Source organism: Peromyscus maniculatus, chromosome 21 (genome assembly GCF_049852395.1).
Source record: "Peromyscus maniculatus bairdii isolate BWxNUB_F1_BW_parent chromosome 21, HU_Pman_BW_mat_3.1, whole genome shotgun sequence".
Taxonomy (NCBI): Eukaryota; Metazoa; Chordata; class Mammalia; order Rodentia; family Cricetidae; genus Peromyscus; species Peromyscus maniculatus.
Window position 1 is genome coordinate 1,860,931 of NC_134872.1, and position 18,357 is coordinate 1,879,287.

Below are 18,357 nucleotides of genomic sequence, written 5' to 3' on the forward strand. Positions count from 1 at the left end.
AACTTCATTCAAGAAAATAATTTGTCGCAACCAAGAGCTTAACATTTAAAAAAAAAATCTGAATACATCAGTGCTAAGAATCCATCAGTGCTAAGAATCTAAGGACTGAGGTTCCCAGTGGACCAAGGAGAGAATCAGTCTTCACAAAGGGGTCTGCACAGCCTGGAAAGCCCAGACACTGCAGCAGGCTCAGGGAAGGTGCCCCCTGTGGTGCCACACTCTCCTGCAATGGCCTCACACTCACACTCTCCTGTGTCTGTGTCAGCCTTCACCCTGTGCCAGCCACACTTCAGGCTCACCCAGGGCAAGTCACAGCGTGGGCGGGGTTCACAGTTTCATAGTTACAGCAGGTCCTGCACTCTCAACCAGAACACACACCTTGCTGTTCCTGTCTTCCCCTTCTCCCATAGCAGCTGTGGTCCAGAGGGCAAGGCAGTGACTCTGCTCAATTCTTCCTCTCACACCACCACTTGATGATGGCATTGGAGCCTGGACACCCCCAGTCTCCACAGTGGGGCTCTCCAGGTGACATCAGAGCAGGAGGCTCAGGGGCTGCCATGAACTAAGTAGTGCAGGGCTCAGGTTCCTTAAGTTAAAAAAGCTCCACACACTACCACCCCTCCTTCCTTTTTAAAATTTTAAATTCTAACTTTACGACTTTTCTCTTGGGGAGAAATAATTTAGTGCTTGACGTTTGCACTAATTTTAACACAAATACACAGATTTGTGTTCTGCCCATAAAAATTGAGACCAAAGCGGCTGGCTCTTCTCATTTTAATTGGCCTCTAAGGACAATACTATTAGCAATGAGGTCTCTGCCAGTTAAGTTATCCATGAAGTTAGTGGTCAGTAGACATTCTGTGAAAACAGAGAGTCTTGGTTATTAGGAGCCCCCAGTGTTGGGTTCTCAGCATCAGCTCTTAACACACTTAGTGACAAGAGCATCACCAGCCTCATTGTGAATTCTCCTCTGTCCTCAGTAAACTTACAATCATATCCTCAGTCTGTCACAAGATACTGTCCTGTTGGGAACGGTGAATATTCTTATTTAATTTTACATGCTATAACATGACTGTTACATGAATGATACTTTGTTTAAACACCAGTATTTTACTCCAAATACATTATAAAAGGTACATTGTCACTAAATTAACTTAGATTTTAAAAACCAAGTTAGCATTACTTACATAGCATATCTTACAAATAGAGACAGCCTTTATAAAGGCAAAAACAATGAAACAAGAAAAAAAGTCTTTTTTAAAATGGCAGGTGTTAATTTAAAAACAACATATCCAAATTGAATGTGCTGCTGGTCTGGTGGAAACTCCATGAACTCTCTTTTTTAAAAACATTAATATAATCGTTGCATTTAATGTTGTTTTCTTGAAAACTCAAATTCCTTGATGTTGCACCAAAGAATGTCAGTTGCAATTACAGAAAATGTGTATCAACATGAGCTGACAGAGAGTTAGAGGGTATATAGACCTGCCTACAATTTGTCTAATTTGTGTCAAGCGATCATGGAGAGCTGAACCCTTGTTTTCCTGACCTCAGAGCAGCAGGTCACGATGGACACAAAATACTACTAAAATTATTTTGTAATTATGCATGCTGAATAAAAGCACAATAGATAGCAGAGTACTTCTCTAGCATAAAATTATTCAGCTTAAAATGCTAGCTTGAGGGTTTTTGCTCTGGTATATTATACTTGACATAACTTCTCTACAGCAAACAGTTGTCTTCTATTTGGAGTGTGTTGAAGAACACAGCTTTCTCATTATCTTTGTGTTTTTAGTTTGGATTACTAACATTTTCAGGTATTGTGGGAGAATCCTGGTTTCTGGGATGGCTCCTAAACATGCTATGATAAGCACGGTGTTTGTATCCTGAAAATGCTCTTAATTCCATACAAGTGCTTGCCCAGCACTTAAGCTCAGACTTCTCCTCCAGGCCCTGTGAGAGGCTTGTGCTGGGAAAGCTTCCCACTGGTTTGGTTTTGCTTCTTCTTCATCAGACCCTGAGATTCCTTCTCTGTTTTCTTCGTTGTTCTGCTGCTCTCTTCTTCCTCTGCCTGTGACTTTCTGCTTCCTCAGAACTTCTGCTCTCCAGGCTGCACATCCTTCCTCTTCCCATGCACTGGTGTGTTCTTGCCAGGAATCCACATCACCTGATTATGAAGATGAGGACTAAAAGGCAGACTCCTGTAACCCCTAATCTGCTGGGAATCCTATGCTACCATCTGAGAAACCAAAAATGAGTGGTTCTCTCTTCCTAGTGACTATTTCCTTATAGCTGGTGCCATGTCCTTTCAATAGTCTGTTCCCAGTCGTTCTGAAGAATTCTGCTGCCTTACTACACCCCCATCCCCTCCTTCCATCTTTATTCTTGTGAGTCCATCTTCATGCCAGGAAGCCCAAGACTCCATGGATTGGCTGCTTCATCTCAAGATCCTCATGTCGGGATGAGAATACTGTTGCTAGGCAGGTAGAAATGTTAAATAAAGAAAACTGAATGGTGGCCATGGTAAGAATCAAAACCTTGCCACCCCTTCCCCCTCCCTGACAGTCTTGCCAGAGGCTCCCAGCTAGCTGCAGCTTGAGGTGCACCACAGTCTGCCTCAAACCTCTGCTCAGGGGACTCAATGCCACTTCCTCTTCCTTCAAAGCCTTTCTCTCTGAGCAGCCTCCACTGGCACCCCTCCTCAGGAAACCCCTCCATGAGCTCACTTCAGTCCTGACTTGGAAACATGTATTTCAAAGTTCTGGTTTGTATCTTCAGCCAAGAAGTTCATCCATTTACATTGTGGGCAGCTTGTATAAAGTAAAACAAGAATATGTAGCTAACCTGAGCATGGCAACTTCGCTCATGTTATCTGAGCAAAGGAATGTTTTCCAAAGGAATACAGGGTAAAAGAGTGAGGTTCAAACAAAGAACTTCATTACAAAGTTGTTGTTGAGACTAAATAGGACACTGATATACCTTTGTTGTTGTCTCGAATTTTAACGGTTTTAAGTTAAATCCTAAGGGACAAAGAAGATAGCTAAAGAAGATACTCTGACTCAAGGGGATCTGAGGCAATGCCAGATTATAGTGTTGGTTTTCAGTGGTTTATACTGTGCTCATGTCAGGGATAACCTTAATTCCCTCCTATGAGATATTCAGGATTTGCTCACTCTTTCCCTTGTACTTCATCTCTCTCTTTCTATCTATCTATCTATCTATCTATCTATCTCTTCTCTTTTTCTGTCCCTTTCTTTGTATCTCTCTGTGTGTCCTTCTGTCTCTCCTCTGTCTTTCTCTCGTGTATGTCTCCATTGTCTCTCTGTCTCTGTCTCTCTGTCTCTCTGTCTCTCTGTCTCTCTCTCTCTCTCTCTCTCTCTCTCTCTCTCTCTCTCTCTCTCTCTCGGGTCAGGGCTGATTCTGGTGGAACCAGCTGCTGTAGCTAGAACAGCCTCAAGTAGGAGAGGAATCCTGGGGTCAGTCACCAGGAACCTGCGCCCTTTTCAGGTGCCATATGAGGAAGCCACATGTCAGGGGACCCCAGCTCTAATGGACACAGTATTAAAATCATTTTATTTCAGTTGTAAATGTTCAGGACAAAGTCATAGTGTCCAGGCTGGTGAGTTCTGTGATGGAGAAGCCCAGAGCTGGAGGGCTTCACTTCTCCAGAGCTTTACCTGTCTCAGGTCCCCCTGCCTGGACACTGAAGACAAGTTGGCGATATTCATCTCCCTTGAGTGGAGCGACCCTGGAGAACCAGACTGCATTGCTTATAAAGCCCAGACTCAGTCCTGTGCCCAGCGCTGATGGAGGCCATGGCCCCTAGCACCTTCTGCACAGACTCAGTCCTGTGCCCAGCCCTGATGGAGGCCATGGCCCCTAGCACCTTCCTGCAGCAGCTGGGGACAGCTCTGTCCCAAACACAGGTGAGTGCCAGGTCCAGAGGGAAATGGCCTCTGCGGGGAGGAGCAGGTGGCACCATGGAAGACCATTCCCACACTGGCCAGCTAGACCATCTGGCCCCTTCTTCACCTGTCCCGAGCCCTGTGCCCTGCTCCCCTTCATGCCCTATCACCTGGCTGAGGTTCCAGGAGAAGGGTCGGGTTCTCACTGTGCCCAGTCCCCAGGTTCATACTCGCTGCAGTATTTCCACACCGCCCTGCCTGGCCGGACCTCGGGATGCCCCGGTTCATGGAAGTCCACTACGTGAACGAAATTCAGTTCGTGGGCTTCCACAGCCACGAGGAATCTCCGAAGATGGAGCCCCGGTCGCCGTGGGTGGAGCAGGAGGGGTCAGAGTATTGGGAGAGGGAGACAGGAAAAGTCAAGATCACCCAGTAGACTTTCCTAGGGACTCTGAGGGCCCTGTCTGGCTACCAGAAGCATAGCCATGAAGGTGAGTGACCGCGGGTCGGAAATCTTGACCGCTCCAATTCGCCTAGGACAGACTCTTTCCCCTTGGGTCCAAGATCCTAGGTTCTACCCAAGATGCAGACTGGGAACTGGTTTCCTATACTGTTTAGTGGAGGCCTTGGACTGCCTTGGCCATGGAGCAGGACTGACCCCAGGGATGGGGACAGGCTCTCACACCATCGAGGTGATGTCTGGCTGTGATGTGGCTGCCTCCTCCATGGATATGAATGATAAGCCTATGATGGCTGCGATTACATCTCCCTGAACAGGACCTGAGATCCTGGGCGGCTGGAATTGGAGCAGGCTGGTGAGGCAGAGAGTCACAGGGCATACCTGGAGGATAAGTGCATGGAAAGATTCTGAAGATACCTGGAGAACCTGGACCCCATTCTGTGGACAGGTGCCCCTATAACTGCAGTATAATTTGATGTTGGGATTGTTAACACCTCCAGCAGTGTTTTTTAGTTTTGTTTTGTATGTTTTTTCGAGAAAGTGTTTCTCTGTGAAGCTTTGGCACCTTTCCTGGATCTCTCTCTGTAAGCCAAGTGGCCATGAAATCACAGAGATCTGCCTGGCTCTGACTCCTGAGTGCTGTGATTAAAAGCAGTGTTCTTAATCTTTAAGAATGTTTGGTTATTTGTGGTCTTTTGTGATTCCATGTGCTTTATTTTTTCTAGATGTGAAATATTTCAGAATTTTGATAGTATTACATTAATCCTGTAGATTGCTTATGGTAGTGTGGCCATTTTCACAGCATTAACTCTGCCAGTCCAGGAGCATGGATTGTCTTTCCATCCTCTAACATTGTTTTCTATGATTACCTGTGCCAGTATTTGAAGTTTTCATTGTGGAGTTCTTATATGTCTTTGGTAAGATATGTCCCTATATACTTTAGTCTACAGCAGGTAATTTGAATTCTGTGTTTTCCCTAATTTCATTTCCTGAGAGTACACTGTTGGTATAAATGAAAGCAGCTTTTTTTATATTGATTCTGTATTCTGCAATGATAAGTGTTTATTATGTCCAAGAGTTTTCCAGTAGAATAAACAGGGTCTTTTAAGTAAAGAAACATTAGTCTGGGAATAGGAATAGTTTGATTTCTTCCTTTCCTATTTTGATTCCTTTTATGTTTTTTCTAGTCTAATTGTAATAACTGAGACTTCAAACACTGTATCAGATAAAGAGAGTGGAGATTGGATACTCTTGTCTCATTTCTGATTTGAGAGGAAACAACAGGTGTCTCTGCATTGGACATAATGTTCCAGCCCTCAGAAGAGGAGGAGGAACAGCACTCTTGGGTTTCTTTCTTTCTTCCTTTCTTCCTTTCTTCCTTCCTTTCCTCCTCCTCCTCCTCCTCCTCCTCCTCCTCCTCCTCCTCCTCCTCCTCCTCCTTCTTCTTCTTCTTCTTCTTCTTCTTCTTCTTTTCTTCTTCTACTACTACTACTACTATAAGGCATCTCTCTGTGTAGTCTTACACACAGAGAGTTGTAGCCTACAACTCTCTATGGAGACCAGTCTGGCCTCATATTCAGAGATACATCTGTCTCTGCCACCTAAGTGTTTAGGTTAAAGCTATGTGCCACAATGCCTGGCCACTCCTGGGTTTCTTGACAAAAGAGTCACTCTCAGGATTCACCCTTTTCACAAGACAGTTCAGAGTCTGTCTCGATGTGGGGGGAGAGGAGATCTCTGAAACAACCCCAGTTCCTCCATTCTGCAGCCCATTGAACACCATGTCCTCTCTCAGACCTATTTCTCTACACACAGGCAGTCACTGGAGTCAGACTGCAGTGATGCAGAGTCACACAGCCCCACTTAGTCAGGAGCAGAAGTCCCTTTTTCTTGATGAGCACCTAGAGCTCACTGACCCTGGGCTCTTTCACCCAGATTCTAGAACATCACAATGAAAAGATTATCCAAGAAGGTCTCACAGACCTTGCAGAAGTGCCCAGGAAGAATGCAAAAACAACTGAAGTTTACAACTCCTGTCCTCAAATCCACCAGAGACATATGTGACCCATCCCACTCAGGTGCTGAGCCCTGGGATTCTACCCTGCTGACACACCACCCTGACCTGGAAGAGAGATGAGAAAGAGCAGATGGGGGGGGGGAGGGCATGTAGATTGTGGAGACCAGACATGCAGGGGATGGGACCTTCCAGAAGTGGGCATCTGTGGTGGGAGAGGAGCAGAAATATCCATGCCATGTGGATGATGAGGGCCTGCCTGGGCCCCTCACCCTGAGGTGGGGCAAAGAAAGTATGGATGCAAAGCTGGGTCAGGAAAAGCTGAAGCCTTCTGCAGACCCTGGGCAGATCCTGTCTTGATAGGTGGGGCCATGAGACTCACTTTCCATTCTCTTCTCCTCCACTCCCATAGCCTCCTCAGTCCATCCCCATCATGACCATGGTTGGTGCTGTCCTTGGAGCTGTGGTGATCTTAGGTTTTATCCTGGGAGGTGTCATGATGTGGGTGAGGAAGAACACAGGTATGGAAGTGGCAGGGTCTGAAGTAATATTTTCATTCCACACCTTCAAGAAGTGTGCATAGTGAATGGGAACACACACACACACACACACACACACACACACACACACACGTGGGGGGGTCCTGAACCCAGGTTGTGGCAGACCCTGGCACTCTGGGGTTCAGGACCTGCTCACTCTACTCCCCTGATGAAGGAAGCATGGCTGTGATCTTGGATTGGATATTGAGCATATTACACATTCTCTCTCTCTTTCTCTCTCTCTTCCTCCCCCTCCCCCTCCCCACCCTCACCCTCTCCCTCTCCCTCTCCCCCTCCCCATCCTCTCCCTCTCCCTCTCCCTCTCCCTCTCCCTCTCCCTCTCCCTCTCCCTCTCCCTCTCCCTCTCCCTCTCCCTCTCCCTCTCCCTCTCCCTCTCCCCACCCTCTCTCTCTCACTTCTGACTCTGAGGAAGTCAGCTGCTGTGTCCATTGCAGTCTCAAAAGAGACCCTGAGTTCTAGAAGAGGAATCCTGGGACAGTCAGCAGGAATCTGAGCCCTTTCAGCTGCCATGTGTGGAAGCCAAATCTCAGATGACCCCAGCTCTAATGAACGAAGTATTCATATCTTTTTATTACAATTTTGAGTGTTTTCAGCGAAGTCTTTCTCCCCAGGGGAGATCGGGTATGGGGAAGCCCAGAACTGGGGATTCCCCTGGACCCCAGTTTCAGTTCTCCAGCTCCTGTGTCAGGTCCTTCTTCCAGGACACTGATGACAAGTTTCCTGTTCTCACCCACATTGGGTGTCCAGATCTTGAGTAATCAACAGCGTCCTTGTTCATGGCTGCTGGATAGAAATTCCAACCACCAGCACCACCGCCTACAATTCAGACGCCCCAGATCTGAGATGGGGAAGATGGCCAGACACATGCTGCTCCTGCTGCTGGCGGCCGCCCTGGCCCCGACCCGGACCCGCGCGGGTGAGTGCCGGGTCGGGAGGGAAACGACTCTGCGGCCCCCGGGGAAGCCCCGTCCCAGCGTCGCCCAGCCAGACCCTCCCGCCCTTCTCCACCGCGTCCCGAGCCCCGCGCCCTGCTCCCCTCCCGGGCCGCGCACCCGCCCGGGGTCCCGGGAGGAGGGTCGGGGTCTGACCGCGCGCCGCCCCAGGCTCGCACTCGCTGCGGTATTTCTCCACCATCGTGTCCCGGCCTGGCCTCGGGGAGCCCCGGTTCATCATCGTCGCCTACGTGGACGACACGCAGTTAGCGTGCTTCGACAGCGACGCGGAGACTCCGAGACTGGAGCCGCGGACGCCGTGGGTGGAGCAGGTCGGACCGGAGTATTGGGAGGAGCAGACACAGAGAGCCAAGAACATCGAGCAGACTTTCCGAGTGAACCTGAGGACCGCGCTCCGCTACTACAACCAGAGCAAAAGCGGTCAGTGACCGCGGGTCGGAAGTCACGACCCCTCCACGTCCCTTTATACCTACCGGAATCGCTCCGTGTCCCAAGTCTGAGGATCTTCCGAAATGTGGGAGCCTCAGATACTCTGGACCATAGAGCCTCCAACCGGAACCTACTTTCACTTACAGTTTAGGGGAGTCCGCGGGTGGGCCGGGCCCCGGTTGACCCCGAGGCGGGAAGGTGGGCGAAGCTGACCGCAGGGTCCCCACAGACTCTCACACTTTCCAGTGGATGTCCGGCTGTGTGGTGGGGTCGGACGGGCGCCTCCTTCGCGGGTACAGTCAGTTCGCCTACGACGGCCGCGATTACATCGCCCTGAACGACGACCTGACGACGTGGACGGCGGCGGACAAGGCGGCGCAGATCACCCGGCGCAAGTGGGAGCAGGCTGGTGCAGCAGAGAGAGACAGGGCCTTCCTGGAGGGCGAGTGCGTGGCGTTGCTCGGCAGACTCCTGGAGATAGGAAAGGACACGCTGCAGCGCACAGGTGCAGGGCCGCGGGCAGCTCTTCCCTCTGCCCTGGGCTGGGCTCAGACCTGAGGAAGAAAAAAACCCCGCAGCTGGGGTCATGCCCCTGTCTCTTCTTGGTTTTAATTTTTTTAAAACTTTATTACAAAAAAAGACACACGCTGAAATTATACAGAACAAAGGCTATACACCTTAGTGAATTTCTCTACAGTTAGAGGAGCCATGAACTTGTGCAGACTCACTTTGGATTTTACACATTCGATATCAATATAATTCATGCACTTATCGGACACCAACAGGCAAAAAGAAGGAAAATGGAAGAAAGAAAATCCATGACAGAGATAGAACTAGAAAACAATTAGCTTTATAACCTGCTTCATAACTCAAGTCCATTACCTGCATTCACTCCTTTCTCATCCCCAGTATTTAGCATTTCTTGTTCTTTTTTGGTCCTGTTAGAGTATACACATATCTACACTTGTTGACATATATTCATATGTGGTTGGCTATATCCCCCATATGAGGAAAAACAATGTAGTTTTTCTTTCTGAAATTGTGTGACCTCTCTTAATAGTATACATGTTGTGATGACATTGTTTAGAGCCCAATAGTATTCCATTTTATATGTGTACCAAATTCCCATTCTCTGCTCATCTGTTGATGGAGTAAATCGAATACTTTACTCTAGTGAATAAATCAACAATAACCATGGGGTGTAAATATCTCACCGTAGGACGTGGACTTCTACCCAGGAATAAAAAAGCTGGGTCATATGGTAGTTCTATTTTTAATTTTTTAAAGAAATGTCCAAAATGATTTCCACAACGTCTGTATTAAGTTGAAACCCTTCAGCAGTGAGTGTTTCCCCTCTCCACATCCCCTCCAGCATTTTCTTTTCTGTCAAATTTGTTGGTCACTGGGGTGAAGGGCTATCTCAGCAGTTTTAATTTTCATTTTATTTCATTCTTTTATGTGGATGAGAGTCTTGCCTGCATGTGTGGATGTGCACCACGTGTGTGCCTGGTGTCTGGGGTCAGAAGAGGGTGTCAGATCCCCTGGGACTGGAGTTACATACAGGGCATCTAACCCAGGTCCCCTGCCAGAGCATCAAGTCCTCTTAACCTCTGACCCAACTCTCCAGCCCCCTAAAGTAGATTTAATCTGCATTTTTATGAAGGCTAGAGGTACTGAACACACTAAGAATACTGGCTATTTGTGGTTTTCTCTTTTATTAGGATAACTGTTTATTCGGTACTCTCCCCATGAGTTGATTGACATTGTTAAATCCTTGGTATGTAGTTTCTGCAGTTCTCTGTAAACTGAGGACTCTAGTCCCTTGTCTGCAGCTGGTACAAGTTTCCTCCTGTTGAGGCTTCTGGTCACTCTGCTGACTGTGTCCTGTGCTGTGAAGAGACTTTATTTTCATGCTGATGCATGGCCTTATTAGTTCCTGTGGTGTTGTTGCCCTATTCTGATGCTCTTGTCTACCCCAGGATCTGGAAGGGTTTTCCCTAGCTTGTCTTCTTGAGGTTTGGGTGATTCAAGTTTGAACTTAATAAGGTCTTCGCTCTGTTTCAAGTTTACTTTTGTACAAGGTGAAAGGTGAGAACCTAAATTCATCTTCTCAGGCAGAAAAACAGTGTTGCAGCATCATGTGTAGAATGGAATCTTTTGTCCAACTTGTTTTTAGCATTCTTTGTCTAAATTAAGCTTGCATAGCTTTGTCATCTTGTTTACAGGATCTCTGTCCTATGCCTTATTGTCCTGTCTGTTTTATGTCAGTTCCAGGCCATCTTTGTGACTATAGCTCTAGTATAATTGGAAGTTGGGATTGTAACACCTGAACATTGTTTGTCATCTGTACAGATTCTTGTCTTTTTCCTAAAGCTATGACATACATTGGTTTGGGGAATATTGCTTTAAATCTATATAATAATGTGTGTAGTGTGGCCATTGTCACAGCATTAACTCTGCCAGTCCAGGGCATGGATTGTCTTTCCATCCTCTAACGTTCTCTTCTGTGGTTTCCTGTGTCACTATCGTGAAGTTTCATTGTAAAGTTCTTCCATTTCCTTGGTTAGATATATCTCTAAACCCTTGATTCTGGTGGAATGACATTGAATGTTGTACATTCTGCAATCACTTTTTATAAAAATATACTGCTGGCAAAAATGAAGCCTATTTTTTTACATTAATTTATGTATTTTGCAACTATAAATGTTTATTAGGTCCAAGAATGTTCCTGTGAACTCAACAGGGTCTTTTAAGTAAAGAAACATGCTATTTGGAAATAGAGACAAAGTGACTTCTTCCTTTCCTATTAGGATCTTCTTTAAGCCTATCTTCTGTCTAATCCTGATAGTTTATAAAAAATCATCACTGTATCAAATAAGATGGAGGAAAGTGTACACCTTTGTCTCCATCCTGGCTTTAGAGGAAACTCTGGGTGTCTCTGCTTATAACATAATATTCCCTTCTCTCCCAATCGTTCCCATGTGGGAGGTGAAAAGTGCTATGGCTTGTCCTGACCCTTTTTCAGGGACTGACTCTCCCAGGGTCACACTTCTGTCAGGACAGTTCAGAGTGTGTTTCAGCAAGAAAGAGGAGAAAGTCCCTGAAATGACCAAAGCAGTTAACTATCAGTCTGAAGACCTGTGTGGGACACAGCCTTGCTCAGGTCCAGTTCTCTCTGTCCACAATCAAGGTCTCTGGAGTATGACATCAGTGATACTGGATCCCTCAGCCTCACCCAGTCAGGAGAGAAGTCCATTTTTCCTGATATGACACCTAGATTTCACTGACCCTGGGCCCTTTCACCCATATCTACAATTTGCCAAAGATGAGATTATCCAGGACCCTATATCTATGCCACAGGAGATTTTCAGGCCTCCATCACAACATTTCTGGTCCTTCCCATGTTGGTCTCATGGACCCTGCTAGAGTCCCCAGGAAGAATGCCTAACACCTCAAGTTTCCTTCTCTTCCCCTCAGATCCACCAGAGACACATGTGACCCATCAACTCAGATCTCAAGGTGATGTCACACTCAGGTGCTGGGCCCAGGGTTTCTACCCTGCTGACATCACCCTGACCTGGAAGAGAGATGAGGAAGAACAGACACAGGAAATGGAACTGGTGGAAACCAGACCTGCAGGGGATGGAAGCTTCCAGAAGTGGGCAGCTGTGGTGGTGCCTTTAGGAGAAGAGTTGAAATACACATGCCATGTGCAGCATGAGGGTCTTCCTGAGCCCCTCACCCTGAGATGGGGTAAGTAGAGCTTTGGGTACAAATGGGACTCAGATAGCTGGAGCCTTCTACAGACCCTGGGCAGAGTCAGGCCTGAGAGCTGGAACCATGACCCTCACCTTCCCTTCCTTTCCCTTCCTTCCCTAGAGACTCCTCAGTCCTTCCCCATTATGACCATGGTTGGTGCTGTCCTTGGAGCTGTAGTGATCTTAGGTTTTATCATTGGAGGTGTTATGATGTGGATGAGGAAGAACACAGGTATGGAAGGGCAGGGTCTGGGCCATTTTTTTGTTTTGTATTGTTTTTTATTCAGCACCTTCAAGAAAGGTGCAGGTTGAATAGGAAGACACTCACTCACATACACACATGTGCAACTCTGCCCATCTCTGGGTCTGTGTGCTAACAGTCACCTTACTGTAAAGCATTGGGAAAATGAAGCATAGATTCCTAACCCTCATGGTGGAAGTGATGGGGACATCATTCTCAGTGGTCAGAGAGCTTAAGTGAGAGGAGAATGCCCCTGCTGAGGACTCACAGGTTGGAAATGGGTTCATACCCTTCATACCTCCTTGCTCATGTCTCCTGACTCTTCCCTGGTCTGCTGTCAGTTCTGGAAACTTCCTGGGGTTCAGAGCTTCCCTAGTCTCATAGCTTTATTTCTCACATGTGGAATCACTGTGCACTATGCTCAGGCTGCAGGTAGGTTTGGGTAAGGTTTGTCCCTGAGGTCTTTGGTTGGAGCAGGAGCTGGTGAGAAGCTCAGCCAGACCATAATTCCTCCTGCAGACAAATCCTCTGAAATCTTGTTCATTTTTTACCCTAGAGCCCTGACCAACAGACTGAGATAAAGACACACTGAGGATCGAATGGGGGAGGGAAAAAGGGGATGTGAATGGTTCACAGCAACTCTGAGAATGTGGTCCTGTGAGTGAGTGGTGGATGGTTGGGATGTTGTCTTCACAGTGATAGTTCATGACTCTTGTTCTGTAGCATAAATCCATCTGTCTGGTCTATACTGAGTGACATATGATCTGCTCAGGGCTCTGCTGTGATGCCTGAGCCCCTCAGTTATTTTTAGGCAAGACTGTCTGCAGTTCCCTGTGATCTTATGGGCTCAATGTGCAGCCCCTGCTCACTCGGACGCTCTCACCACACCACCCTGTGTTTCCTTCCACAGCCAACCTCCCTAATTCAGCAAACAGGAGGGAACATCTCCATCCAATCAGCTCCATGCTGCCCTGAGCTGCAGACATGACTTCCCCACTGAAAATAAGTGTCTCTACATGAACTTCATTGTTCAAGTTCTTCACCTGATGTTTGATTGGTGGGTAAATGAAACAGTGAATTATTAAATTTTTATAAAGGAAATAACTAGCAGCATGGAGAACCTTCTGGAATCTGTGTTCCTCGAGCTGTGAATATCCAGCTGGACATTGTGGTGATACATTGTATACCCTAATAAATTTGCCTGATAATCAGAGGACAGAGCCAGCCACTAGATTAGACATAGAGGTCAAGCAGTGGTGGCATACATTTTTAATTCTATAACACTGGAGGCAGAGATCCATCTGGATCTCTGGGAGTTCAAGGTCACACTGAGCTACATGAGCTGATCCAGCTTAGGAGAGAAACAGAGCCAGAGGTGGCACACACCTTTAATCCCTGTACTGGGAAGCACACAGGCCTTTAATCCCAGGAAGTGGCATTGCTGGACAGAGAACAATATATAAGGTGTGAGGAGATAGAAACCAAAAGCAGTTCAGTTGAGACCCATTCAGGTGAGGACTGGGAGGATTTCAGTCAGAGGATTCCTGGAGCTGGTGAGGTGAGACATGGCTATAGCTTGCTCTGCTTCTCTGATCTTCAGCTTTTACCTCAATATCTGGTTCAGGTTTTGTTTGTTTTTTAATTAAAAGACCATTTAAGAATTTCGAACAACAGGACAAGATGCAGATGTGGGAGCTGAGCATAAACAGTGCTGTGCCCAGATGTGTCTCATAAGGGGTGGGCTTTGATGTGGTCGCTCCTCAGCTCTGTCACCTTGTAGCTAGAGTTTTCCTGCCTTGCCCACAGTCAGGACAAATCTCTGTCACCCTCCAGTCCCACAGCTGCTCAGACCCAACCAAGTAAACACACAGGCTTATCTTGCTTACAAACTGTATGGTCATGGCAGGCTTCTTTCTAACTGTTCTTATAGCTTAAATTGATCCATTTCCATAAATCTATACCTTGCCACATGGCTTGTGGCTTACCAGTGTCTTCACATGCAGCTTATCATGGTGGCGGCTGGCAGTTTCTCTGACTCAGCCTTCCACTTCCCAGAATTCTTCTCCTCCTTGTCCTGCCTATACTTCCTCCTGCCTGGCCACTGGCCAATCAGTGTTTTATTTATTGACCAATCAGAGCAACAGATTTGATATAGAGACCATCCCACCTCCTGGATCTGGTCTCCACATCTGTTGTAGGACCACATGCTGACACAGCCTGTGATCTAACGTTGCCAGGCCAGGACCTGTGTCCAGGATTATGAGCAACCAGGGCAGCGGTGGCAGGTCAACCTGGGCCCTCCAGGCTGTGCCTCTCCTCCCTAGTTTCTGGGAAGGACCAGGCCTGTTTCTATTCAGATGGTGCTGGTGTCCTACCTTGGGGCCCAAGGGTGACAGCCAGGGGCTCAGGGTCCAGGACACTGCCCTGGGTGGGTGGGGAAAGAGGCTCCTCTTGCTGCTCTGAGAGCAAAGCTGTAAGAACGCCATTGCACACCTTAAATCCCAGCACATGGGAGGCACAGGCAGGTGAATCTCTAATTTCTAGGCCAGTCTGCTCATAATGGGTTCCAGAACAGCCAGAGTTACATAGACAGATCCTGTCTCAAAATAAAAACAAAACAAACAAACAGCAAAAAAAAAAGTCACTGCAACCACAGGAAATCTTGCAGAGGGCTCACACCTTGACTTCCTTTTGGATACTAATTGGGACTTGAGTATGAAGACTCTCAGACGCAACCTCGGATTGGGAAGGGACAATGGCAGTGAGGGGGCCTGAGAAATAGCTACAGTTAGGTAGAGGTGAGGAGGTGAGGGGCAGCTGCAGATGGGGTAACTAGAAAGCCACAATAGGCTATAGCTTTCAGAGAGCTGGTTGGCAAGATCCTAAACATTTTCAACAAAGAAACCACATGCCTCTGAGGAGATGTGTTTATTCCCATTCAGATGTTATACCATGTATGTGGGTGTGAACCATCACAGGAGAGCCCACAAATAAACACAACGTCATGATTCATTCAGTAGTTAAAAAGGAGCCTGAACAAAGGGCTTGCTGACCTGCAAAGGAGCCACCTAATCCAGAGACCTCTTGGTGCACCAAATACAGCTCATCCAGCCAAAGACAAAACATCTGCAGGGAAAACCTCAGGAGACTGAGAGGCCTGGGGCAGACCAGACCCCAGGAGGGGGAGGAGATGCAGTGCAGCCCCAGGACCATCCTTGGGTCCCAGAGCCCACCCTCAGGTTTTTGCCTTCACTGTGACAATTCACATTTCTTAGATCCTGCTCCTTCCCACCAGAACCCCAATCTGAACATTCCTCCTGGAGGCTCACAAGGGGCATGCTTGGCTACTAGCACTGGGGACAGGCTGGGCAGGGGACTGTGAGGGGACCTGCATGGTGTGTCCCACCACCTGACACTTAGACCTTCAGGCCTGGGGCTTAGGGCCCTGGAGCAAGACTCCTGCTTTAGTCATGCACCAAAAAGTCATCCAGAGAGGAAAAACTGAGTGACCTGTACCAGGTGAGACCCGGGATCCACAAGCACACAGATCATCAGCAGCAGGGCACAGTTAGCTCTGAGTTTGTGAGCTCACAGGAGCTGAGAGGTCCTTGGTGCTGGACTGGCAGGCCAACCAGAAGCCCTGGACTCTGAAGCTGCTTCATACAGTCAGACCTGGGCACAGAATTCTGGGATTGAACTGGAGAGGAGACAGCCTCCTGTTTCCAGGTGGGAGGAGACAAGCTGTGCCTGGAATTCTCATTTTGGAGCTCTGGATCTTCTCAATGCAGCAAACACACACAATGAGGCCAGCAACACCACCACATGATGGAGAGCCTCAGAGTCACTGGGATCTTGCTCTTTGTGGCTCTTGGGGACTTGTCACCAAGGTCTCCTGGTCCTGTGTAACAGGGCTGCTCTGAGGCAACACCTACCCTCCTCCCTGCCAGGAGATGACCCCACACTGGCACTCACCCTGCAGATCAACCAGAACTCCATTCTGAGTTGCCCGGTGTGCTCTGGCATCACCACCTGCATCCAGTGCCACCTCGTGGACCGGATGCAGGAGCTGCCAAGGCAGGTGCACCAGCCCCCACCCCACATCCCCACCTGCCACTGTGGCTTCAACTTGCCCCACATTTTGCTAGCCTGCACCTCACAGCCAGAGAGGATCAAGACCACCTGAACTGCCTACTACAGTTGGGAATTTACCAGAGGCCTGCCCTGAGAAGATTCCTCCCAGGGTCCTGGGGAAGATGCTATGTCTAATCTGGGGTTATCTGAGGGAAAAGAATCTATGTGCACCATGCTCTTCCATCTCTTTACTTTATGTCTCTAAGACAAAATTCCATTGATACAACTTCATCTCTGTCCTCACATTCAGCTCCTCTGTACCTACTTTTCCTGTCTTCTCAGAGTCCTAACTAAGCTCCTATGCTTTCAATCTCATCTTTATCCTCTGTTCCTTCCTCTTCCATCTCTCCTCCCTTGCTCCTTTCTCCTGGCTCTGAGAAACTCTGCCTCCTCTCTTCTCTGTGGCCACTGGCTCTGCCTGACCCAGGAATTCTGCTCCAGTCTTTAATGCACCTGGTTATTCAAAAAGCCCTTTTGTCCTGAGTCAATAGCTCTGCAGTGCTACTAGGCCTAAAGGAAAGGGATGGTCTGAGCTTCATTTGCACAGAAACAAAGCTATGCATCTATAGTCTGTCTTCTAGGCTCTGCAGGTCTGTTACCTAGTAGATCAGCAGTAAGTCTGAGGAGCTTAACTGTTTGCTATATGGCCTAGTAGGATATGGGCACACAAGAATTTCATAGCAGAAGATGGCAGATATATATTTGAAGCTAAATAACATCAAATATTCCTTGATAAATGGCTTCCTCTTAAAGGACTCCTTGGACAATGAAGGTATAACTTCTTATATACAGCTGAATCTCTATAATATATTCTTGTGGCCCACTGCACTACAGGAAGGAGTTCACCACAGCCAGGAGCACAATCCAGGGAGCTGAGGGTCTCCATTCCCTGGATTGTATGAGACCCAAACCAGAGGACACTTCTCCCAACACCTTGGATTCAGTTTACTGTAGACCTGGGGGACCTCAGGCTGCTCCTCCAGTAAGAACCTCTGCTGAGTTCACCCTCACTAGATTTCCAGCTCTGGGTCCCTACAATTTCAGCAAGTGAGAGAGAGATGTCCCTGAGACTCCATGGCAGGCCTGCAGGCATCTTTAGCTCCTACACAGCTTCAGGAGAGCCACCAATCCAACAAAAGGCCATGAACAGCCCACCTTGTGCAGTGCAGTATGCAGGGTGCTGAGTCTCACCAGTGCATCCAGCTGCAGGAGCTGGCTGTGGACACCCGGGAGCCCAGCAGACTCTGATGCCTGTAGCTGTCCCAGAGGAGGACAAGGACTCAGAAGCTCAGGTCACAGATGACAGCAGGGAGGACTTCACTCTCTTCATCCTGGCTGCCCGTGGTGCCTTTGCTCACCCAGCTCCCAGCTCTCAACCACCCCAGTTGCCCAGGGGAGCCCATGGCTGCTCTGCCTGTTGTGGTCCATGAGGCTGCCCTGAGCTGGCTCTGGGCCTTGGAGTGAAGTTTGAACACCAGGGAATCCAGAGAGAGGTTCCTGTGTGAGAGGTGGCCTGTTGGTGTGACCACAGTGTCTTCATGCTCAGCAGCTCTGCAGACTGTAAAAGTAAGTGCTGAAGAGGGAGGAAGGTGGCTGGCCGGTTGCCACCTCTGAAGACAGTGCAGGGAAGAAGCAAACAGTTCCTCAGGAGTCAGTCCCCTCAGCCCTTACCAGGACATGGATTTTCTTTGTTCTGCAAGTGAACCAACACTGCTGCTTCCTGCAGCACCTGGCAATCCAACACTGCCTGAGTGAGATGCTGAACTCCCCTGGGGTTCTTTACATTCTTTCCCTAGTATTCAAAGCAGTAGTCTGGGGCTTCTGAGGTCTTGAGTTTGCATAGTAATCTGTGCAGTGAGCAAGCCACCAGAAATTAGAGCGTCAAATCCAGGTGTGGACTTGGATT

At 48.1% G+C, this 18,357-nt stretch overlaps 1 protein-coding gene across 1 annotated transcript in view; it reads left to right on the forward strand.

The window, feature by feature from the left end:
* Positions 1-6,967: 6,967 nt before the first annotated feature.
* Positions 6,968-18,357, forward strand: part of LOC143266708 (H-2 class I histocompatibility antigen, Q10 alpha chain-like) — a 74,257-nt gene continuing 62,867 nt past the window's right edge. Inside the window, exons 1-6 of the mRNA XM_006997707.4 lie at positions 6,968-7,855; positions 8,043-8,312; positions 8,551-8,826; positions 11,799-12,074; positions 12,201-12,311; positions 13,231-13,424. Of these exons, the coding sequence (XP_006997769.2) occupies positions 7,648-7,855; positions 8,043-8,312; positions 8,551-8,826; positions 11,799-12,074; positions 12,201-12,311; positions 13,231-13,295 (1,206 nt within the window). The 5' untranslated portion in view covers positions 6,968-7,647 and the 3' untranslated portion in view covers positions 13,296-13,424. Of the gene's footprint in view, positions 7,856-8,042; positions 8,313-8,550; positions 8,827-11,798; positions 12,075-12,200; positions 12,312-13,230 lie in introns of the transcript that reaches the window.